The 23,658-nt window shown below is 37.2% G+C and overlaps 5 protein-coding genes across 5 annotated transcripts; 1 reads left to right on the top strand and 4 right to left on the bottom strand.

Annotated features, from left to right (window-relative positions):
• Nucleotides 1-484: 484 nt before the first annotated feature.
• Nucleotides 485-3,192, bottom strand: LOC122843841 (gastrula zinc finger protein XlCGF8.2DB-like). The gene is made up of 3 exons (XM_044138923.1): nt 3,174-3,192; nt 2,834-2,884; nt 485-1,815 (listed from the first exon to the last, which is right to left on the bottom strand). The coding sequence occupies exons 2-3, from the start codon at nt 2,850-2,852 to the stop codon at nt 845-847; spliced, it is 990 nt and encodes a 329-aa protein (XP_043994858.1). The 5' UTR covers nt 2,853-2,884; nt 3,174-3,192; the 3' UTR covers nt 485-844.
• Nucleotides 3,193-7,607: 4,415 nt separating this feature from the next.
• LOC122843887 (gastrula zinc finger protein XlCGF8.2DB-like) lies at nt 7,608-10,982 on the bottom strand. Its single transcript, XM_044139002.1, has 2 exons — nt 10,631-10,982; nt 7,608-9,190 (listed from the first exon to the last, which is right to left on the bottom strand). Exons 1-2 carry the CDS (start codon nt 10,710-10,712, stop codon nt 8,097-8,099), a joined length of 1,176 nt encoding a protein of 391 aa, XP_043994937.1. The 5' UTR covers nt 10,713-10,982; the 3' UTR covers nt 7,608-8,096.
• A 1,301-nt stretch (nt 10,983-12,283) lies between these two features.
• LOC122843868 (gastrula zinc finger protein XlCGF57.1-like) lies at nt 12,284-15,106 on the bottom strand. The gene is made up of 2 exons (XM_044138971.1): nt 14,767-15,106; nt 12,284-14,006 (listed from the first exon to the last, which is right to left on the bottom strand). Exons 1-2 carry the CDS (start codon nt 14,873-14,875, stop codon nt 12,517-12,519), a joined length of 1,599 nt encoding a protein of 532 aa, XP_043994906.1. The 5' UTR covers nt 14,876-15,106; the 3' UTR covers nt 12,284-12,516.
• Nucleotides 15,107-15,555: 449 nt separating this feature from the next.
• On the top strand, nt 15,556-19,119 carry LOC122843857 (zinc finger protein 184-like). The gene is made up of 2 exons (XM_044138954.1): nt 15,556-15,685; nt 16,778-19,119. Exons 1-2 carry the CDS (start codon nt 15,640-15,642, stop codon nt 18,637-18,639), a joined length of 1,908 nt encoding a protein of 635 aa, XP_043994889.1. The 5' UTR covers nt 15,556-15,639; the 3' UTR covers nt 18,640-19,119.
• A 572-nt stretch (nt 19,120-19,691) lies between these two features.
• LOC122843877 (gastrula zinc finger protein XlCGF57.1-like) lies at nt 19,692-23,464 on the bottom strand. Its single transcript, XM_044138986.1, has 2 exons — nt 23,198-23,464; nt 19,692-21,984 (listed from the first exon to the last, which is right to left on the bottom strand). Exons 1-2 carry the CDS (start codon nt 23,370-23,372, stop codon nt 20,738-20,740), a joined length of 1,422 nt encoding a protein of 473 aa, XP_043994921.1. The 5' UTR covers nt 23,373-23,464; the 3' UTR covers nt 19,692-20,737.
• Nucleotides 23,465-23,658: the final 194 nt, after the last annotated feature.

Below are 23,658 nucleotides of genomic sequence, written 5' to 3' on the forward strand. Positions count from 1 at the left end.
TTATTTAAATGAGACAAAGCACATTAATGAATGTAAAATGTTGTCATAATTATACTGGATTAGTCTAAAAGCTCATTTCCATCACACTGGAACCAGTGAACTCAGAGTTCACAGACTCAAACGTTAGTTGAACCTCGGTTTCCTTCATTCTGGAAAGTTGCAACCTTGTTTAATGCATGGAGTTATGGCGCCACCTGGAGGCCAAACAGCTGAAGAAATGTCTTCATAATCCAGGAATGTCTTGCCTGCATTAGTTTTTGCAGAGCTCAAAAAGTTACCTTGTCATTTCAATGTTTTTGGAATTTTTCCAATACATTCTAATTCCATATAAAAAGATAATTAAAATTCTTTTTTTTTTTTTTACATCTTAAAAAACTGATGTGGAATGCATCAGAATGCTGGGATCATTATCACAACAAAAATATCTAGAAATCCCAAAACAATTATGAGGATTCATCAAGAAAAAACACCACTTTCCACCAACTTTCTGCTATATCGAGACCAATTTAATTTGGCACCAGTTCACAAATGTAAGGCACTATGCAACACAAAAGGTCCAGTTCATATCCAGGTAAAAAGAGTTCAACCTCATCACAACATTCAATACAAATTACTCCAATACAGTGGAAAACGGCTTTTGTTAGGGACCAAAACCGCTTATGAATATTTGAGACATCCTCTATAAACGTGCTTACTTGTCTATTTTCATAGTTCAAACACAAAATATACTATAATATGCATCACTAAATAAGTAATTCAGTCACTTAATTGAGGATGAACCAAGTTCCTCGAGGACTGGAAGGGAGGACTGGTGTAGTCTTCTTTTCTCTTAAGTCTTGGCAGCTTACTCAACAGTATGGACTTTTACATGATGTGTGAATGTATTTTTCCACTTGAATGTAGCCTTACAAACAGAGCAACTGTAAGGTCTCTCTCCTGTGTGACTTCTCATATGACATGTTAGACTTACACAGTGGGCAAAGTTCTTCCCACAGACAGAGCAGCTGTAAGGCTTCTCTCCAGTGTGAGTTTTTACATGTGCCAACAAGACGTTTTTCCTTTTGAAAGCTGCTGTACAAAGAGAACAGCTGTAAGGTTTTTCTTCAGAGTGACACTTCATGTGAACAGTTAAATACGACCTGAAACTAAAGCTTCGGCCACAAACGGAGCAACTGAATGGCTTCTCGCCAGTGTGGATTCTTGTGTGTTCAATTAATGCATTTTTACTTTTAAGAGCTGTACCACATACAGAACATTTGAAGGGTCTTTCCCCAGTGTGGACCTTTGAGTGTTTTTGCAAGTTTCCTTTTGAAGAAAAGGTTTTGTTACAGATGGAGCAGCTGAAAGGATTTTCTCCGGTGTGTATTCTGTGGTGTCCTAACAAACCTTGCCTGCTTCTGAATGTTTTTCCGCAGTCGGGACAGATGTGTAACTTTTTACTTTTGCCACATATTCTGTCACCAACAGGAACAACATCTTTTTTCACAGAGTCTAAACCTGACTGAGCTTCACTTTCCTCCCAGTTTCCATCACTGACGTCTGTCTCTGAAGAACAATTTGAAGTACTGTCATCATCTGATTCGTTGGAGTCTCTGTTCCCTTCAGTCTGACTGGGAAGAAGTTCTGACAGCTGAGGTATCTCTTCATCATCTTCACTCTTCACATGAACAGGACTGAAAGTTAACTCTGTGATCTCATTCTCCTCCTCTTCCTCTTTAATCTGAGGAGGCTTCTGGTCCTCCTGGTCTGGTCTGGGACTCCAGTCCTCCTCCTCAACAACCAGCTCCTCTTTAACCACCAACACTTGCTGGACATCTGCAGGAAACGCAAACAAGTTATATCAGTTTTCATATTAATTGAAAACTGCGTTTATTGTTAATATTTGACAATAAAAACTAAAAACAAATCTACTAAATTGTTGGGGGAAATTCTTACCACAGCACTGCACCAATGGAATAGCATGATAGAGCAAGATAGACTATTTAAAACTGTTCAGTCATTATAAATAAATCATACAACTTTTTCCATTTGTTTACATAAACTTCAAGAACATAATAGGTGCAAGTCATTTTGCTCCTTTCTTGGACATTTTTAAGGCCTAAAATTAAGATAAATTATTATTATTATTATTATTTTTTTAGACAAAAGCAGCACTGCCCAGCAATCTTAACAGGACAACTATGTTTTAAACCTACAATCATTATGTCTGTTAAATTAACCTCAACAAATGAACCAGAGAATATTAGGTTATGTTATTTTTTTTTCATTTATAAAGAGCCGGGCAGCAAAAATGACAATATTCTGTAAAACAAACTACTGCTAAATCTAGCATGTATTTGTGCTATAACTTTTTTGTGTTTATGCATAAAATAAATTAAGAACAAACCATATAAAACGAAAAAAAATAACATAACTGTCAACCATAATCTTATTTTAGAAGTTGTAGAAACAATTCTTGCTTTTGTTTTAAATAAAACCAGATTATACATTATCTCAATTTCTTTTATAATACTATCAATGTATAATGACTTTAATATGTTGTAATACCATAAATATTATAATCAAACTGATTACTGTCTAAAAGAATTGTGAAGCATTTTGCTTAAATTTGGTTGTATGTAAATAAATCAGTGATTGTTGGACAATGTTCATAAACTTGCTCGCCATATTTTTTTCCGTTTTTGTTTCCATTTGTTACATTTGAATTTAATTAATGTTAGTTTGTGTTTGAATGTGTGAAATAATTATTGAAAACAAAGGTATTGTTCCTAGAATGTTATTGTTATGGAAAGATGTGAACATAATCGCCATAAAGCTGAGTCCGTCTGCTCACCATCTGGTGGTTCCTGCATCGTCCTTTCCTTTCTCCAGCACTCTGGACTTCTTGATTTCATACCATCGCAGAAAAATATATTATCTCCTTAAAGTCCATCAGAAATAGATTTTTCTTCATCAAAATGTCTCTGACTCGTTGTGCTGCTGTCTTGCCTCCAGCTGACGAGCTAAGCTAACACCGCTACTTCCGGGAGGAAATTTAGCTAAAAATAATTTAAGAAAACACGAAAAATACAACAGAGATTGATAATGACCTTTAACGGACGCTATTGCACTCGTAGGACATTCTCAACAAAGTAACTTTGTACACCGAAGTTAAAAAAGGAAACTAAACTTGCCCGAGTAGCTTCTGTTGACAATCGACGGTCACTTCCGGCCGTTAGTTTTCGGGCCTTCGGGCTGGATTGGCCTTCATAATAAAAGCTCGAAATAAATCTCAACATTACTGAAGAAGTCGTGATTTATTTAGAGAGATTGGAAGACAAAATAGTAAACAGGTTTAAATCATTGACTGACAAAGATATTTAGTTGTCACTTTTTACAACATTTGAAATTTTAAATAAAGTCCAAGAAAGTCTGTGTTCAAACGTTTTATCTTTTAAAACAAGCAAAGTTCTTTGGACATTTTCTATTAAGGCAGCTTGGCTAATGCTTTAACAAATTATTACTCCTGTAGACATTGTTTATAATACAGTGTCATTATAAATAAGTCAATAGTCAAATCTGAAAATGACAGAGTAAGAAACTCATTATAATCATAACAGCGTCTTTTAGAAAGTGATTGAAATTCTTATAATAGCTTTCATTTGCCTGTACCAACAACCACTGGGAAAACTGCACATTCTATGCTAAACCAAATCATGAAAACATCTCACTATGTAAGTGACAAAGACATGGGTCGACATTCATCTTCACATTTATTAAAAATCTGGAAAATGTTTCAACATTTAACTTCCCTGTGATAAACCAAATAAATGTTTTTGCTACATCACAATTATAATCAACTATATTCAACAACATAAACCAAGAACTGACTTTGGCTTCACTTTGCTCTCAATAAAGACATTTAAAATATTAATATAAAACACTGAACATTGATTTAAACCTGTATAACATAATGTTGATCAACTTCTGGAATCTGGAATTAATCTTGATGCTCTGGAACCAAGATGCTGCTCAGTTACAGAAGTGTTTGGGGTCGTTGTCTTGGTAAAACATCAATTTTAAATCAAGTCAAATTTATTTGTACATCCCATTTTAGCAACAAGGCTGTACAAAACTCTTCACATGATAATTTCTGGGGGGAAATTCCCCTAAGGTATATGGAAATAACATTTCAAGTTTTTGATGTACTGAAGCTGATAACAACATGAACAGTCCAATTCTCACAGATTTATTATTGAGTAGTGTGGATTTTTGAGTGTTTTAAAAACGTTTTTTTCCATTTGAAAGTGGCCTTACAGACAGAACAGTTGTAAGGTTTTTCTCCTGTGTGACTTCTCATGTGAACAGTTAGATATGACTTGGAACTGAGGCTCTGGCCACAGACCCGACAGCTGCAAGGCTTTTTTCCCGTGTGAATTTTTACGTGTTCTGACAATGTTCTCTTTTTTTTGAAAGCAGCATCACAGACAGAACATTTGAAAGGTCTGTTCTCCGAGTGAACCTTAGCGTGTTCTTTCAAGGTTCTCCTGGAAGGAAAGTTCCTTTGACAGATAGCGCAGCTGAATGGTTTCTCTTTTGTATGAGACCTCATATGTCGGATTTCGCTTTCTTTCCACTTGAACATTTTTCCGCATACTGAGCAACTGTACGCCTTCTCTCTAGTGTGGGTTTTTACATGTGCCAATAAAGTATTTTTCCTTTTGAAACTAGATGCACAAAGAGAACAGCTGTAAGGTTTTTCTTCAGAGTGACACTTCATGTGAACTTTTAGATAGGAGCTGAAACCAAACCTTCGGCCGCAGACGGAGCAACTGAATGGCTTCTCCCCAGTGTGGATTCTTGTGTGCTCAATTAGTGAGTTTTTCCTTTTCAGAGCAACACCACAGACAGAACATTTGAACGGTCTTTCCCCAGTGTGGACCTTTGAGTGTTTTTGCAAGTTTCCTTTTGAAGAAAAGGTTTTGTTACAGATGGAGCAGCTGAAAGGATTTTCTCCGGTGTGTATTCTGTGGTGTCCTAACAAACCTTGCCTGCTTCGGAAAGTTTTTCCGCAGTCGGGACAGATGTATAGCTTTTTACTTTTGCCACATTTTCTATCACCAACAGGAATGGCGTCGTTTTTCACAGTGTCTAAACCTGACTGAGCTTCACTTTCCTCCCAGTTTCCATCACTGACGTCCGTCTCTGAAGAACAATTTGAAGTACTGTCATCATCTGATTCTTCAGAGTCTCTGTTCCCCTCAGTCTGACTGGGAAGAAGTTCTGACAGCTGAGGTATCTCTTCGTCATCTTCACTCTTCACATGAACAGGACTGAAAGTTAACTCTGTGATCTCATTCTCCTCCTCTTCCTCTTTAATCTGAGGAGGCTTCTGGTCCTCCTGGTCTGGTCTGAGACTCCAGTCCTCCTCCTCAACAACCAGCTCCTCTTTGACCACCAACACTTGCTGGACATCTGCAGGAAACACAAACAAATACAAGTCTTATCAGTTTTCATATCAAGTGAAAACTGTGTTTATTATAAAACTTTGGCAGTAAAAACTACAAATCAATGTACTAAACTGTTTGGGGATAATCTGACCACAGCACTGCACCAACAAAGAAACATGCTACAAGCACAATTATTGAAAAGTCTTATCATTCTTAAGGTAGCCCTCTAAAAAGCATTTGGCGTCACACATACACAACAAATCAGAACAAATCACATTAACAGAAAGAATTACCACAACTGTTAGGATTCATATATATCTGCAAGCAATAGAAAATAAAACCAGTCATTACATTATTATCTTAATTTATTTGAGAAACTGTAGTGAGCGTGTTCTGTTAAAAGTTATTATACAGCAAGAGTTTCAAAGTGATTCCTGACTAGAAAAATTGTGGAGCATTTTGCTTGAACTTGGTTGTATGTAAACAGTGAGTGAGTGATTGACAACGCTCAGAAACTTGTTTGCTATGTTTTTTTTCCTGTTTGTTTACATTTCTTACATTTAATAAGTATTAGTTTGTGTTTGAATGTATGAAATGATTATTGGAAAAAAAGATGTTGTTCCTAAAATGCTAAAGTTGAGGAAAGACGCTAACATTATCACCATAAAGTTGAGAGTCCATCTGCTCACCATCTGGTGGCTCCTCCATTGTCCTCTCCTTTCTCCAGCACTCTGGTTTTCCCGTTTTCATACAATCGCATAAGAATATTTTCTCTCCTTAAAGTCCATCAGAAACAGTTTATTCTCTATCCAAGTGTCTCTGACTCGTTGTGCTGCTGTCTGTCTCCAGTTAACGGACTAAGCTAACACTCGGACCCGGTGCTACTTCCGGGAGAAAATTCTACTAAAACCATTTAAACCAAACACTAAACACATAACCGGAGCTATTAATAAGAACTTTAATAGAAAAGCTATTATACTGGAATGGCCTTCTCAACGAAGTGACTTAACATACCGAAGGAAAAAATAGGAAACTAAACTTGCTCGCGTAGCTTCTGATAGTGGAAGGTCACTTCCGGTCGTTAGTTTTCGGGTCGAATTGACCTTCAGAATAAAAGCTCGAGTAACTGGTGTATACTAATGCTCCTGGACATGTATCGTCGTTATATACTCTGCGTTGTATTATATTGAAGAAAATACCCGCACCATAATATTTGCTGGTAGAGGCCTAAACAAATAGAAATAAAAATGCTCGGTAACAAGCAGCTCTCAGATAAGCACATGGAGAAACTCCATAACTGTAGCATAGCATCTGCTGTAAACTAGGGGCAAATGTACTTGTGACATCAGCAAAATGACTCCTCTTTTTGTTTTAACATATATAAACTCTCACAACTACATGTGGTCGCATATACATAAAACGTGAGCTCAATGAGCGCTGTCCGGGAGCACTGACGTCATAACAATGCGCTCTATTAAAGTGACAGTACAGGTTTTAGAGCTAATAATGCGTTATAGAAAACTCGTTAAACATGACCAAAAATGAGGATTATATAGTGTTAATCAGAATTTGGGGAAATTTTAAACACGCTAATAAAAAAATAAAAGCATCTTTTCTCGAGTTGTTACACTCAAATCACAGCTTACAGAGGAGTTCATAATTTAGTTTAGAGTATTAGAAGACAAAGTGAAAATCATTAACTGATGAACATATTTAGGTGTCACTTTAACAATAACTGAACTTATTGAAGGAAGCCCAAAAAATTCTGTATCCAATTTTTTTCTTATCTTCTCAAAAAAGCTAAGTTCTTTGGACATGTTCTATTTAGGTAACTTTGTTAGCTCTCTGACACATGTTGCCTCTGTATATTATAAAAACTTAATCAAGCAAGTTGGATCTGTTATTGGTCTATTCCTACAATTTTGTTAAAAAACAAGTCAATAAGGTCAAACCTGAAAATGGCAGGAAATAAGAAACTCATAAGACGATCAATTTGCCTGAGAAGGTCCTGTGTGCCTGCAAATGAGATACTTCTAAACACATTGTTTAAAATGATTAAAACTCTTATATTGCTTTCATTTCCAAGCACTCAAACTACTGGGAAAACAGCATGATCTAAACTAAACCAAAACAAGAAGAAAACGTCTCAGTCCACACAGGAAGAGAGATAAACATCAGTCAATATTTTTCTTCACATTTATTGTAAAATCTGAAAGTTTTACAATATTTAACTTCTCTGTGATAAACCAAGCAAATATTTAGTTACATTATAATAATAATTAGATTTATTCAACAACTTTGCACACACCAACAATGAACAGACTTTGGCTTGGCTTTGCTCTCAATAAAGACATTAAGAATATTAATACAAAATACTGATCACTGATTTGAATTTATATAACACAAAATCGATCTACTTCTGGAATTTGTAACACGTGGAACCACTTGCTGGTGTGTTTGGGGTTGTCGTGTTGCTAACGCACTAACTTTAAATCAAGTCAAGTTTATTTAAATAGGAAATTTCAGCAACAAGTCAGTTCAAAGTGCTTCACAGGATCATTTTTTGGGGGAAATTTCCTCTAAAGTATACAGAAATAACACCTCTTCAAGTATTTTGATGTATTAAAGCTGCTGCCAACATGAACACTACCATTCTGAAGGATTTCATTATTGACCTGAATGAACCATTGAATGTCTTACAAAGGTTTTTTTCCATTTGAAAGTGGCCTTACAGACAGAACAGCTGTAAGGTTTCTCTCCTGTGTGACCTCTCATGTGAACAGTAAGGTATGACTTGGAACTGAGGCTTTGGCCACAGATCCGGCAGCTGCAAGGCTTTTCTCCCGTATGGATTCTTGCATGTTCTGACAATGTTTTCTTTTTTTTAAAAGCGGCGTCACAGACAGAACATTTGAAGGGTCTGTTCTCTGAGTGGACCTTAGTGTGTTCTTTCAAGGTTCTCCTAGATGGGAAGTTCCTGTGACAGACGGAGCAGCTGAAAGGTTTATCTTTCGAATGACATCTCATATGTCGGGTTTCACTTTCTTTCCTCTTGAACTTTTGTCCGCAGATGGAGCAGCTGAAAGGTTTGTCCTCACTGTGACACGTCATGTGCCGATTTACGCTCTCCTTCCTGCTGAACGCTTGCAGACAAACAGAGCAGCTAAAAGGTTTCTCGTCACTGTGACACCTCATGTGGTAAGTTAAAGTTTCTTTCTTTCTAAATGTCTGACCACAAACAGCGCAGCTGAACGGTTTTTCTCCACTGTGTGTCCTCAGGTGTTGCACTAACACATGTTTCCATGTAAAAGAGGTGTTGCAGATGGAGCAGCTGAAAGGTTTCTCTCCTGTGTGAACTCTGTTGTGCCTCAACAAATCCGACTTTTGGTTAAATGCTTTCCCACATTCACTGCAGCTATGGAGCTGCTTGCCTTTCTCACTTACAGGAAATTTATTGTTCCCTAAAGAGTCTGAATGAGATGGAGTTTCACCGCTCTCCTCCCAGTTTCCATCGCTGATGTCTGTCTCAGAAGAATCTACATGACCTGATTCTGAACCTCTGTCTCTGTTCTTCTCAGGTTGGCAGTGAAGCTGAGGTTTCTCTTCATCATCTTCAGTCTTTACAGGATTGAATATAAACTCTGTAATCTCATTCTCCTCCTGTTCCTCTTTGATCTGTGAGTGTTTCTGATCCAGGTTGTGACTCCAGTTCTCCTCCTCAGCAGGAAGCTCCTCTTTTAAAACCAACACCTTCTGCACGTCTGCAGGAAACAGAAACACAGGCAAGTTACAGGAAGCTCACAAATAAAACAAAAATACAAGGGAAGACAATTGATCAAATCCAGATTACAACAAGCTTTACAGCCATAACAATAAACGCAACAAGGAGGTGGATCACTGAAGTTTTGAGGACATATGAGCTCCAGAGACAAAGGGAACTTAATTAAATAAGTTGGTAGGTTGATGCCAGCATGATATCAAAAGGAGTATTGTAACTAATCGGTTCAAAAGCTGCCTAGTATATATAGTTGTAACATTCCAATGCGACAATAATCTAGTATAGAGGACCAAGCAGAAGATCTGGACTGGGCATCTCAGGCTCCTGCAAAGGAAACCAGCAATTTATAGAAACTGAATGTTTTTTTCCTGAAATTTTACCATTTGATTAAAAACCCAGACTCCTCCAGTTTCTTTAACTACCAGAAATGACCTCATGCTGAAAAGGGCAATACATAATAATAATAACTAAGATACATAAACTTTTAATCAAGACCAAGTCGGTAGTTTCTGTTGTTGTTTTTATAGTTAAAAGAGCAAACACTATTGTTAAAATTAAATAAAAGGAATTTGTATTATCTTTAATAATTTTACTTAAAATTTGCCATAAATTTGGATTAAATTTATGAACAGCTCAAGGGGTGAGGCTGTATTTAGTTTACTTTGTGGTAGTTTTGCATGTCTTATTTCGTCACTTGCAAAGGAAAATGTTGTTTTTGTCCTTCATGACTCTTATAAATTAAACCAGGGGTCCTGCAGCCTTTACAATCCAAAGAGCCATTTTTCCCCCAGCCCAGCTAGATAAAACACCTTTAGAGCCAAAAATGTCACACAGACCTATGAAAAAAAATAATAATAATACTTTTGATTTTTGTTATAAGTATATACTATTGTAAATTTGTTATTTTAAAAATCCACAATTTTATTTATATTTTTACATTTTTAAACTAAAGAAAAACTTTTGCAATAAGAGGATGGATACATTTTCTGCGATGGGATGTTATTTGTGGAAAATTATATATTAAAAGGAAGAAAAAAGAAAAATCTAAATTTCCAGCCTGAGCAGAAAATGGATCTTAAAGATAGACACTTAGAGTAGTGTCAACACAATGACACTACTTTAAGTGTCATTCTTTTGTGAAAATTCAATTATTACATGAAAAAAGAAAATACTGCAAGAACTTAAATTTTTTATTATATCTATATCTTTTTTAAAAAAGTACTACTTCTTTATAATCTTAGCTATGGTTAAAGAGATCCTGCTGTGACTCAGACTGTCACTCATTTCTGTCTGTCTCACTATTTATAAAAAACACCTTCAGCTTTATTAAATCAAGCATTGATATTTTGTCCACTTTTGTCTTGCGTATTTGCAGGTTAGTTCCTGAATGCTAAGCATTTGCAGAACTGAAGAGCTAAATTACCATCCAACTGAGAGTCCATCCGCTCACTGTGTGTCGGTTCCTCCATCTCTGTTAGCTGATATTTCTCCAACACTTTGAACATCTGAGGTTTTCTCTCGACTCCATCAGAAACACTGTCAGTCTGCTGCAAGCTAACAAGCTAAGCTAACACTCTGAGCTTCTGTTGCTATCGGGAGAAAATTTAACTAAACAAAGTTGTTAAAGATAATTAAAACCATTGTGACTTTTTAAGCGTGTGTATAGGTGACGGGGTAGGGCAACGTCATCCAGGATATTTCCCCAACACTGTCAGGAGGAAACGAAACGTTGTTCGAATAGCTTCTGCTGCTAGGAGACAGACACTTCCGGTATAAGTGGGCTCTAATGGCCTTCAGAATAAAAGCTCGAAATGAATGGTACTTCAACGCCACAAAGTTAAAGTATTTTTCCAGACAGGTTCTCCAAATGACCAACGCCCGTGTGTCCAAGAAACAAAATGTATTTTAGTTTTTAGATTTAATAAGTTTTCTTTAATGAGACATTTATTTATTTTTATAGAAAATCCATTGATAACAAATATTTTTAACGTTATTTGTACCATTCTTTCTTGAAATGTTATTCATATGTTGCAAGAAAAACTGCTGAAACTAGCATTTTAAAATTACTTTTACATTTTAAAATATTACTCATTTTTTTAGTACTTAAGCCACAGCGAAGGATCGAAGGAGCTGCAGGCTTTCTAGCTAAAGACTAATTAATGGACTGGATCCCAGGTTGGACACAAGTCACACAAAAATATAAAACTTAAATGGTTTTAAAATAAGGCATATATTTAAAAACAAACAACAGAGGTAAGAAAAGCTTAGCACACAACTCTTTATTATAAAATTATCAAAACTGTTTAAATCAATTATTGATTTAAAAGTATATAAATAACAGGTTAATACAGCACAGATTTATGATAAATCAAATTAATCTAAATGAAACTCTTTAAAATGAATAAAAATAATCAGCCTCCATCAGATCAACTGTTATTTTCATTCAGAGATGACCCGTGGGGTGAAGAGATTCTGCCTTTATAGGGAGTAGCCATAAGTACAAACATCAGTGAATGTTCAAATGTTGTGCATGAATGTGAAGGAAGGATAATTATACTTAGTCTGAACAAGTTTCCATGTAAAAATCCTATGGAAGTCACCCAATTAGTCGACTTGTGTGTAATTTAATGAATCCAGCTGTTCACTGAAGGCCACATAAGTTTGTTTGAGAACATTTATGAACAAACAACATAAAACTAAAAAACACAGCTACCGGTCAGGGAGGAAGCTATCAATACACCTTAAGAAAGTTGTAGTAAAAAACATCATCCAACTGCTTTAACATTCCAATCAAGAGTAAGGCACAATTACAAACTTATCAAGATGTGATCCATCCGCCTAAACTCTGAGCCCAGGCAGGAGGAGCTTTAATCTGAGACACAGCCGAGAGCTAACAGAGACTTTCTACAGGAAATGAAATCGTTTTCACAAACCTGTTAAAGTCATGCTGCTGATAGTAATTTGATGCTGATATGTTAAAAAAACAAAACATATATATATATATATATATATATATATATATATATATATATATATATATATATATATATATATATATATATATATATATATTTAACTTTTTATTTTTCGTGTCAGATTTATCATAATATTACTACTTAATTTTCATATTATTATGAGTTTATTCTCATATAAATACAATGTAATTCTGGCATTGTTCTTTTGTTATTTCAAATTAAAAATAGTCTCAGCATGGTCTTATTGCTCCTTCATACTGCAGAAACTTTGTGTTAGAGGTCATGATGAGAAATTTTGATGAAACTTGATTAATCTGTAGCTTGAAAGCCAACATCAGCTCAGCTTGCTGCGTAAGCTTAAACATCGTTTCTGATGCGTTTTGGACCAGGACAGTTGGGTGAACTTCTTGTTGCAGCCCTTGCAGCTGTATGGTTTTTCTCTGGTGTGAATCCTCATGTGCAGCTTCAAGCCATCCTTCCTTTTGAAGGTGGCCTTGCACACAGAGCAGCTGAATGGTCTCTCCTCTGAGTGGGTTCTCATGTGTTGGATTAAGGCATTCTTCCTGATGAAAGCCACTGCGCAGATGGAGCATCTGAAAGCTCTCTCACTGTCATGAAATCTCATGTGCCGAGCCAAGCGAACAGCTTTGTCAAAGCTTTGGCCGCAGAACTCACACGTAGCCTTGCTGTGAATTTTTGTGTGGTTCACAAAATCCTGTTTTCTCCTGAAGGCTTCCTGACAGACAGAGCAGCTGAACGGTTTCTCCCCGGTGTGAATTCTTATGTGCTCCACTAAAGTTTGCTTTAGCTGAAAGCGGGCCTCACAGACAGAACACTTGTAAGGTTTTTCTCCTGTGTGACGCCTCATGTGCCGACTCAGGCTCTCCTTGACGCTGAAGTTCTGGCTGCAGATAGAGCAGCTGAACGGTTTCTCTCCACTGTGGGTTTTTAAGTGTCGCTTCAAACTGTCTTTTCTTCTAAAAGTTGTCGGACAATAAGGGCAGCTGTGTGGTTTCTGTCCGCTGTGGATTTTTGAGTGCACCATCAGCGTTCTTTCACTTGAAAAAGGTGCCTTGCAGACAGAGCAGCTGAAAGGTTTCTCTCCTCTGTGAGTCCTTGTGTGCTCAGCTAATTCACGCTTGCACACAAAAGAACAGTCACAGATAGAACAGCTGTAAGGTTTTCTTCCAGTGTGTCTCCTCATGTGCTGAGTTAACCATCCCTTCCTTCTGAAGTTCTGGCCACAGATGGAGCAGCTGAAAGGTTTGTCGTCACTGTGAGTTTCCACATGTTTCATTAAGGCGTGTTTCAATATAAAAGCCTGCCGGCAAGAAGAGCAACTGAAAGGTTTTTCTCCTGTGTGGATTCTCTGGTGTCTTAATAAATAAATCTGGAGGCTGAACTTTTCGCCACATTCTGCGCAGGTGTGAAATTCATCGTTTCCTGATTTACCATACACTGAATCTTTATCACTTCTAACAGAGTTTGAATCCAGTAAGTCGCTGCTTTCCTCCCAGTTTCCATCACTGATGTCGGTTTCTGAGGAATCTGAAGTATTGTCTTCATTGTCTGATTCTACGCACTGATCTGGTTCTGGTCCAACAGAAGCTCTGTGCTCTTCGGTCTTACAGTGAGGAAGCTCAGAGAGCTGGGGTTTGTCTTCATCATCATCTTCATTCTTCACATGGACAGGACTGAAAGTTAACTCTGTAATCTCATTCTCCTCCTGCTCTTCTTTAATCTCTGGAGGTTTCTGCTCCTCCTGGTCTGGTTTGAGACTCCACTTCTCCTCAGTAACTACTTCCTGTTTGACCTGGTGGATGCCTGCAGGAAAACAGAAACACACCCTGGGTTATTTTTCTACAGGAATGATCCAGACACTATCTGCTGTACAACAAATGCATGAAACCAAAGAACTCACACATTTCTTGGTTATAACACAACAATAGCAAAAACTTCACTGCACTCTCTGAGTATTTCTGTCACACCAAATTTTGCTGGGCAATAAATTGTCTCAAAGGTTATTGACATAAATTTGTTATAAAAGTATTACTGATTAAACTTTAGCTTTAATAACATAAAAGCCACATAATTTTTAAAGTGTAATCAATAATACTTTTATAACAAATTTATGTCAGATCATGATTTCTTGGTTAATCTCAAGTTATTATAACAAAGACATTTTGAATAATGTCAACTTTGCATTAAAAGTGTCATGATTTACTAAATGACACTTTATGACAACAGTCATAAATATTCATGAAGACTTACTCATGTTCATGACAGGTGTTATGTCACGTTTATGACGGTGTCATGACAGTCTTATTCACAACCTGTCAAATAAAGTGTTACCTTAACATTTTTGGTTTAGATTGCAAAATCCTAAATGTATTGTGGGAAAAGGACTTTATTGCTGTATTTGGGGACGATGAGTGGATACAAATTGGTTCACTTACTGGGAAATATATGAGAGAATGTAAAGGTAAACTTACCCAATATAATGTCATTCATTTGCTATTTGCTGCCCTGAAGTCGATATCAGACATTAAAAGAATACAAACAAAGAGAAAAGCAGAGACTTTACCAGAGAGTCGGGGAGATTCCCCAGGTTTTCTTCCAGTTGGTCTTTCCGCTGCTGGTTCTGGTTGCTCGGTGTCTAACTTCATCATCCTCTGGAGCTCAGCCATCTTCATACAATCAGAGGAACTTCTCCATAACCTCCATCATGAACACAGCCTCCGTCAAAGCGTCGCTGTGACAACGTCCCGTCCTGTCGTTCAGTATGCTAAGCTAACATTAGCTTAGCTGCTGCCAGAATAAAAATGAAAATACCATTTTAAAAAAATTAAGAACTTACATTTAGACATTAATTGGTCAAACTATCTCTCTCTAAATGGGATATACGTGGAGAAACTGAGAATACAGGAGTAACTGCTGACAACGACGGACTCACTTCCGTTATTCTCTGTTTTCTCTAGTGCACCTTCAAAATAAGAGCTCAGCACAGTAAACCCGTACGACTAACGACATTCTCGTAATTTTGGTTGGTTTTAGTTTGTGCTAAAGAATGATCAGTGGTTATGTAATGTATCAAGTTACAGCTGAAACTGCATATTTTATACAGACTTTTAAAAAGACATTGTTTTTATGACTTTATTATGACCTATTTCATTAAAGAAAACATTAACAACTTCTCTGTTGCCACGCACAAACATAATTATCAAGGATAAGCTCAACCACCATGATTTGTATTACATCTAAATACATTTTGTATGTTTTTTAAAATTATTATTAATTTGAACAAAACTTGATCAAAATAAAAAAAGGATTGGCGTAGTTTGAGTTTTATTTTGAAAATCATTACCCGAAAGTAGTTTTCAACCGTTCCGTATTTGTTTATGTTGGCAGGTTAAAGTCGTTCGGAGTAAAATTTGGCAGTTTTAATCATTTTTAAAGAATGGATCTATATCAACAAAAAACATCTACTGGATCGGGACTCACAAGTTCGGTTCTGTTTTTCTTTTAGTTTTATATTCATCAGTTTGTTCTGAAGTTTATATCTAAAATCGATGCTAAGATAATGGTAGCTAAGCTCTTCTCAGAACACAACCTGGCACCTGATATCGTTTTAATTCAACTTATGCATTAATATTTTAAAAGTTTTATCGGTAATGCGTCGTATTTTATGCTTTTTGTGTATTGTAATGATTGTATTATGAAATAGCATCCATCTTGTGGGAATCTGTAGATCCTTTTAACAATGTGTGCTACCATATGTTATTTGCTAAAAGTGATCGAAAATGATGGTAGGAGAACCCAAAGAGCAAAACATTTACCTCATTGTCATTGACAAAAACTCAACTAAGGCAACAATTTCGGTAACTGGTTGTGGAATAGTGTTGGTACCTGGTAATAAATCTAATCGAGAGGGGAAATGTTGTGCAATTACTGCACATAAAGTAACTAAGTACTCAAATGTTACTTCTGATACATGCAGACTCAGTCTGCTGATGTTTTTTGTTGCTATTTTCATTTATTTTTTTGGCTCACAAGTACTTGTGAACTGACAATTTTGGGCCACATGATAAATGTGGGCCTCTGATTTAGAGAAACTAATTAACCAGACAGTAAGGTTTTGGACTGTGGGAGGAGGCTGGAGTACCCAGGAGGGAACCCACAGACTCACAAGGAGAACATGCAAACTCCATGCATATGGATTGGAACACAATCCTTCTTCCTGCAAGGCAACAAGGCTGCTATCGGCACCACAACTGTTATTCATGTGGAAAAAATAAATCAGTAAAAAAGCTCACTAACTGGTGTCACAAAGATGTTAGATGTCTTTCTGTCAGCTTTTGCCTGTTTTTTATTATCTTACATCCATTTTGTGTTCTACTACTACATTTTTAAACATTTTAAAACTTTATTTTTATGCTTTCTTTTGTCTTATTTCCTTATGACTGATGTTCAGCACATTGTTTCAGCTGTGGCTGTTAAAGCACTTTATAAACATAAAACATTGACAGGTTTAATGTAGCAGGTTGTTTATGTAAAGACACTAATTCAAACATAAATTTGTTGTTTCTGTTTTGTAGCTACCCTGCAGGTGTTTGAAGTAAAGACTCCACTGAATCATCAGATTAAGAGCTCCGGACTGGACCAGGAGGACAAGCTTTGTACAGATAAGAAAAACAATCTGGATTCTCCTCAAAGACTAACTGAAGCAAATGATTTTAAAAATGCAAGTGAAGAAGATATGGAGGACATTAAAAACTGCCATTCCGCACCGCTGAGTTTAACTAGACAAATTAAAGAAGAGGCGAGTGATTCGGAAAGTCATTCTGACACAAAAGGGCTTAGCTGCTTTTTCTGTGCAGCAGAATTCACAACAGGAGGTCTGCTGACGATGCACACCTCAGATCATACAGGAGAGAAGCTGCTGACCTGCATTATCTGCAAGAAAATCGTCACTTCAGAGTCGGAGCTTGTTAATCATGAGTGCGACTCTCTTGAGCCTCCTGATGAACAAACTGAGGAACAGATTCCAACCAACAAGCTGCTCTGCGGCTCTCAGAGTGGCGACGGATTCTCCACGAACGAACACGTTGACCTGCACCTTTCCAGAGGAAAACTGTTCAGTTGTTCGGTCTGTAACACCAGCTGCAGCGACAAAGACTCGCTGATTCAGCACATGAGGCTCCACACCAGACAAACCCAGTTTACCTGCCACGTCTGTGGGAAGGACTTCGCCTGGAGGAGGCACCTCACCAAACACATGGAGGTGCACAGGAAAAGGAAGAAGGTGTTCCGCTGCAGAGTGTGTGGCGCTGAGTTTTGTACCTATTATCTGCTGTCTAAACACAAGACTATTCATCAAACATCAGAGCTTCCTCAGGTACAGACCGAGGAGGCGGCTGAGGGTGATGATGGCACAAGAGAACCGGTGAACACAGATTCTGATCTGCAAACAGAGACCAACATGGAGGTTTCAGCATCTTTTAAAGCTGAAAATGACTTGTGGACAGACTCAAGCCAACTTCTGCCAAATTTCAACCTCAATGGACCCAACAACGTCTCTGAGACTGACAGGATCACAAAGATACAGAAGAAGGTGGAGGAGGAGGATTTGCGGCCTCTGCAGATTAAAGAAGAAGAAGAGAAGACGGAGATTGGCAGGTTAACTTTCAGTCCTGTGCCGATGAAGAACGAAGAGGACGAAGAGAAGCCGCAGTTCTTACAGCGTCATCCCACAGAGGAGCATAAAGACTGTGTGGAGGAAGGGGAACCAGGTAAGATGGAAAAACCGTCAGAGTTTTCCGACCCCGACACGGACGACAGCGAATGTTGGAGACCGAAAACAAAACTTGGGTCGGGTTCAAATCCAGAAAGTGATTCTAGCAGAAATCCTTCCAGCTGCTCCAATAACAAACCGTCGGAGTCTCTGCAACCTGAGAGCGACGACAGTGTCGACAGCGACTTCTGGAAGGACTACAAGAAGCCGCAGTTGAGCTCAAACCCGCAGAAACAAGAGCCTTTGGAGAAAGGAGTAAAATACGTGACAGACGTAAAACCATACAGCTGCCCTCAGTGTGCCAAAGCCTTCCGCTATAGCTCATACCTGAAGATCCACATGAAGCAACACACAGAGAGGTACTTCTGTTCCATCTGTGGACACAAATCCACCTCCAGCTCGAACCTCAAGGTTCACATAAGAACTCACACTGGAGAGAAGCCGTTCAGCTGCTCGATTTGTGGGAAAAAATATACAAACAAGGCAAGCATGCTGTCTCACATGTCCATCCACGATGCGGAAAGGAAGTACAACTGCGACACGTGTAAGAAAAGCTTTGCCTGGTTCACGGAGCTCAAATACCATCAGTGTGTTGGTGAGTCGTCAGGGGAACAAACACACGAGGACACGAGCATCAACCTGAAACGATGCACGTCATACAGCTGAAGTGACTCATCTGCAGAAGTTGCTTCAATGACTGTTTTTATCTGTTTGAAAAATTGTATGTCAGTTATTTCCTGAAGCTTCTTGAAACAGTGAGGTTTTTACTGAAAAATATTCTCAGAAATGGTTAATTTCTTAAGGAAGAGCTCAGTAGTGCCACCTTCTGACAAAAATAAATGAAGTTCAAGTTAAAGTGTCTTCTTGCATCCTATGGAGCTGCTTTAGTACCAGAAGCAGATTTACATGGAAATCTGCTTCTACAACTGAAGACCATTTTTACTGAAGAACTTACAAATGTATTTATTTAATAATCTTCAGCTGTGCTTATTCTAAAGTTTTTTGAGGTTTGCAAAAATCCAGATACTAGGTCTTTTACTTTCAAACCTAAGAATGAATTTTATTCAAGAAAAATCAATAATGCTTTGTATCCCTTTGTAAAGGTTGTAGTGGGTCTGTTGTTAAATAAAGCCACATGGACGATGCTGTGGTTGCTTTTTGTTATGTTTGTTTAATTTATTTGCAGATTTACATTTCATGTTGTAGTAATGAGGATATTGTGAATAATTGGCCATAGGGAGTAAATTTCCACCACAAAAAAAAAGTAAGAGATTAACAGTTTCAATTAAAAAAAAACTTGAATATTCTTTGATGTCAAAAAGTCAGGAATTTACTGAAAAAAAAGGAACACCAGATAATAAACTTAGTTGTTGTTTTTTTTGTTTTGTTTTTTACAAAGTTTTGACTATAATGCCAAAGAATAGTTTAGTTTTAATATTGTAAATGTATGCCTGTAATCATGGAGGAAACAATTCTTGCAAATTTACAACTTTTTGGCATCAGAGAATATATATATATTTTTCTTGTTCATATCAGAAATTAAAATTAAAATTTATGATTTTATTTGGCAGAAAATTACTCCTCCAATCTGTAACGGCCCTGATGTTAAGTAACATTTTTACCTTTTCTTCTTCTTTGGTCAAATCTCTTTCCTAGCTTTGTGTTTTAGGTGCACAAACACAAAGGCTATTTGCACATAGATTTTCAACAGGCATCAAATTTAATATCACAGTTTTACAGGTTCATTTCTTTTAAAAAAATATCACTGTTCATGAAGGTAATACAGACCTGTAAATGATTAATTAATCCAGGAAACATCAAGTTCTTTATTTGAAGCAGAACTGTGATTAAAGATTATTATAATTGTGAAACTGGTAAATTAACATCTGTTGATCAATATTTGAAATTTTTTTCTTACATTTCAAGTGAAGCTGACAAGATCTGATCAGGCAAATGTTTATTTCTTCTCATGTCACATATTAGTTCAGGACATATTTGTATGGACCCCACATAATCGTTTTACAATCTGATACAATTTTAACATTAGTTGTTACATTTTAACTCTAAGCCAATCTGTGACCTCCTGGATGAGCCGTCAATGTGCTTTTGGAGTAATTTTGTTCGGCTGACCACTGCTGGGAAGAATGGAAGTGGGATCTCGGATTTGACATCAAAGACTGTTTCTATTCTTTTCTTGAATCTATTTAGATCAGGACATGATGTGTTGGGTCCACTCCATTCTGCATCAGTGCCTCGAAAACATCTACATCCCTTATAATATGGAAAACTATCTACCACACAATTCTTCCAGTCAGATGTTCTTCAACTCAGGGGCCTGGAGCTTTGATTATGTCTGTATCTGCAAAAGAGAACCATAAATGCTGCTGCTATGGAATTTGATGCATGCCTTGGGTTTGCTTGAGTTCAGTTCAATCCTCTTCTTGCATCGGGTTCAGAAAAAATAAAGCGGATTGCACTGCTTCATGATTTGCAGCCATATTTATTTTATTTAAAATGCACCAATTATTTTTTTATACCCATCACAGTTCAAGGTTTTTAGCATTTCCTAGACTTATTTGCAGTTAAAGAACTGAAGACAATGAGTCGAGTATCATAGTAGAAAAAAGGTTATTTGGGTTAACTAGCATAATAGACTACAGGATTAGGAATTAGAGAAAATATTCACAAATATTCAATAAAATATGAGGTTTAACAGCTGGAAATAAGATGCACACGATTTCAAGTAAAGTTTGTCATCTTGAACTCATTTCTGATCTTGATGGACTTCCAGATGTTTAGTCAGACCTCCTTTCTGTCTGTATCTTCTCCCACACACCGGACAGCTGAATGGCTTTTCTCCTGTATGAATCCGCATGTGAACTTTTAGGTTCCCACTTTCAATAAAACCTTTCCCACACACAGTGCACTCATAGGGTTTCTCACCCGTGTGGATCTTCACATGTTTCTGCAAGCAGCCATTCCACGAGAAACACTTCCAGCAGATGGGGCACTTATAGGGCTTTTCCCCCGTGTGACATCTCATGTGAGCCGTCAGTTGTCCCTTAAAGCCAAATCTTTTCCCACACACAGTGCAATTGAGAGGTTTTTTACAGGTAGAACATCCTGTACAGTTTACATGGACTTTACCACTTCTACTTTCATCAACTTTGAGATTAGGTCCTGCTTTTAAATCCTCTTGAGAGGCTAATTCTTGTCCTTTCACAAAGTTTCTGTTCACCCCTGCCTGGCTGTGATGATGAAGTTGCTGTGAGTGATGAAGACTGCATTTGATTATGCTGTCACCTTTGTGAACAGCCATGTGCATGTTCAGATTCCCTCGTTGTGCGTAGCTCTTTCCACAAATGGTGCAGCTGAAGGGTTTCTCTCCGGTGTGAATTCTCATGTGGACCTTAAGGTTGCCGCTCTCGCTGAACCTTCTTCCGCATACCGAGCACCTGAAAGGTTTCTCCCCTGTGTGGATTCTCATATGCTTCTGGAGACGTCCTCTCCACGAAAAGCTCTTTCTGCAAACCGGACACCGGAAAGGTCTGTCTCCTGTGTGGCATCTGATGTGCAGCTTCAGGTAGCTCAGGGACCCGAATCTTTTCCCACATTCAGAGCATCGGAACGAGTTCAGAACATTAGACCCTATGTCGTTCAGAGGATTTTCATGATCCTGGATTACGTCACACTCCTCATCTGCAGGGTCAGTTTTTGGTGCCATCAAGTCTGAATTAGTGTAACCGATACCAGTCTCAGGTTCTCCACTGTCGTCTTCCTCCAGAATAATTACGATTTCTTCAGTCTGGCTGTCATGAAGCTCAGAAGACTGAGCTTCCACCTCTTGTTCTTCTGTCTTCACATGGACAGAACCACTAAACATGTTGGTGCTTTCAAGTTCCTTTTTAAACTGGAGGCTCTTTGGTTCCTCCTGGTCGACTGTGGAGCTTTTCTCCAGCTGTTGCTGCTCAGAGTGAAGCTTCATCAACATCTGCTGGGCATCTGAACAACCTAAAGCACAGAAACACAAGGAAAGGAAGGATTTTTGCTAATAGTTCCTAACAGCAGCAGCTCCAGTACTGAACATAGTTAAATTTTGGTTTTTCAAAAGTGTTTTCTCCAGTAAGTAATAAAAATATATTTTCTTGCTATTGTGAAGAGTTCTGCACTCTTCTGCACCAAAATTTAACAACAGTAATATTTTATGTTGCCAGTTTTAGTTAATTAAAACCCTGTTTTCTTGCTAGTTGTAATTTAATTGTAAGCACAACTGGTTATAACTGATCTATTTTAGGATGTTGACATAACTCAAACATTATAATTTATGTTTAGGAAATTTTTTTATAGTACATATTTTTGTGATTTTTGAGTTCTTTCCTGTTACTTAAGAGATTGGAAAATTAAACGGTCTATATTATATTAGAGATTCAAATAAATAATAACGAAACATAACTCAAACATTATGTTTGAGCTATGTTTTCTCAAACATTATTATGTAGAAAAAAATGTTTGAGCTATTTAAAAAATAGGGAAATACATTTTTAACATCTTATTAAGCTAATGCAGAATAATATGAATTGTTGATCTCCAGCTATTTATTTGTTCTTTTTTATTCGCACCATAATTACATTTCTTTTTGGGTTGATATATATGGTTGAAATGAACATCAGAATGATAAAAACGGAAAATGTGGGGTTTGGAGAACAGTAAAACAGATTTCATTTGGCTTTCTGTCAACATTTCCTCCTGTCTCTCTCTTATAGATCTCAGATTTGTAGAGTAAATGTCTAATAATTATCCATGAAATTTTATTTTTCCATCTGAGCTGTGAAATGTGAAAAACTTTAAGGAACATGACTTTTTTTTTGCCGAGCTCCGTCTTAAATTGTGACATCCGTAATATTAATTTGGAGACATTTAACGCCGCTGTATTTTACTCTTAAGTAATTTCTTGGATGGCTACTTTTTACTTTTACTTAAGTAAAAATACATTGAAGTAAAGCTACTCTTACTTGTGTACAATTTTTGGGTATTCTATATACCGACCTCCATCTATATCACGTTCCTGCTGCAGAAAAAAACCCCATAAAATTTTATTCTTAATCATAATAAAACGTCAGATTTTTGTTTTCTGACAAAATGTAAAGCATTTTACTCCTTCAGACTTTGTAGTTGCTGTTAGAGTTTTCAAATGAGGATTTATAACCCCAGTGTAGATGCAAACCTGCTTTGCCATGCTTCATTTCAGCCGTTAAAATCACATCCAGAAAGTCTCGATGGCGTCGCTCCGTCTCCTCTTCGTACTCCAGGATCGTTTCCTCCAGATGTCTCAGAATATCCTCCACGGCCGCGGACAGCCGCTGGCTGACGAAGACCTTCAGACTCTGGAGTCTGGACATCTTTACAGCTGAAGACTTTGGCGTTTTTTTGGGTTGTTTCAAACCAAAGAACCAAACCAAACCATCCTTTTGCTAAATTTGAGTAAACAATAGATCGGTTTCCGGATGGGTTTTCAAAATAAAAGCCCCAATTCGCGACCTCCTTGTTTTGTTTACAACTGCTTGTCATTTAACTCCATCGTGAATTTTTTATTTATATTTTTTTTCCCAGGTATTAGTCCAGGTAAATTTTGAATTAAGGACGTCTTTGTCTAAATTTATGCAAAATATTTATTTATAAATCTGG

This window comes from Gambusia affinis, linkage group LG14 (assembly GCF_019740435.1).
Source record: "Gambusia affinis linkage group LG14, SWU_Gaff_1.0, whole genome shotgun sequence".
Taxonomy (NCBI): domain Eukaryota; kingdom Metazoa; phylum Chordata; class Actinopteri; order Cyprinodontiformes; family Poeciliidae; genus Gambusia; species Gambusia affinis.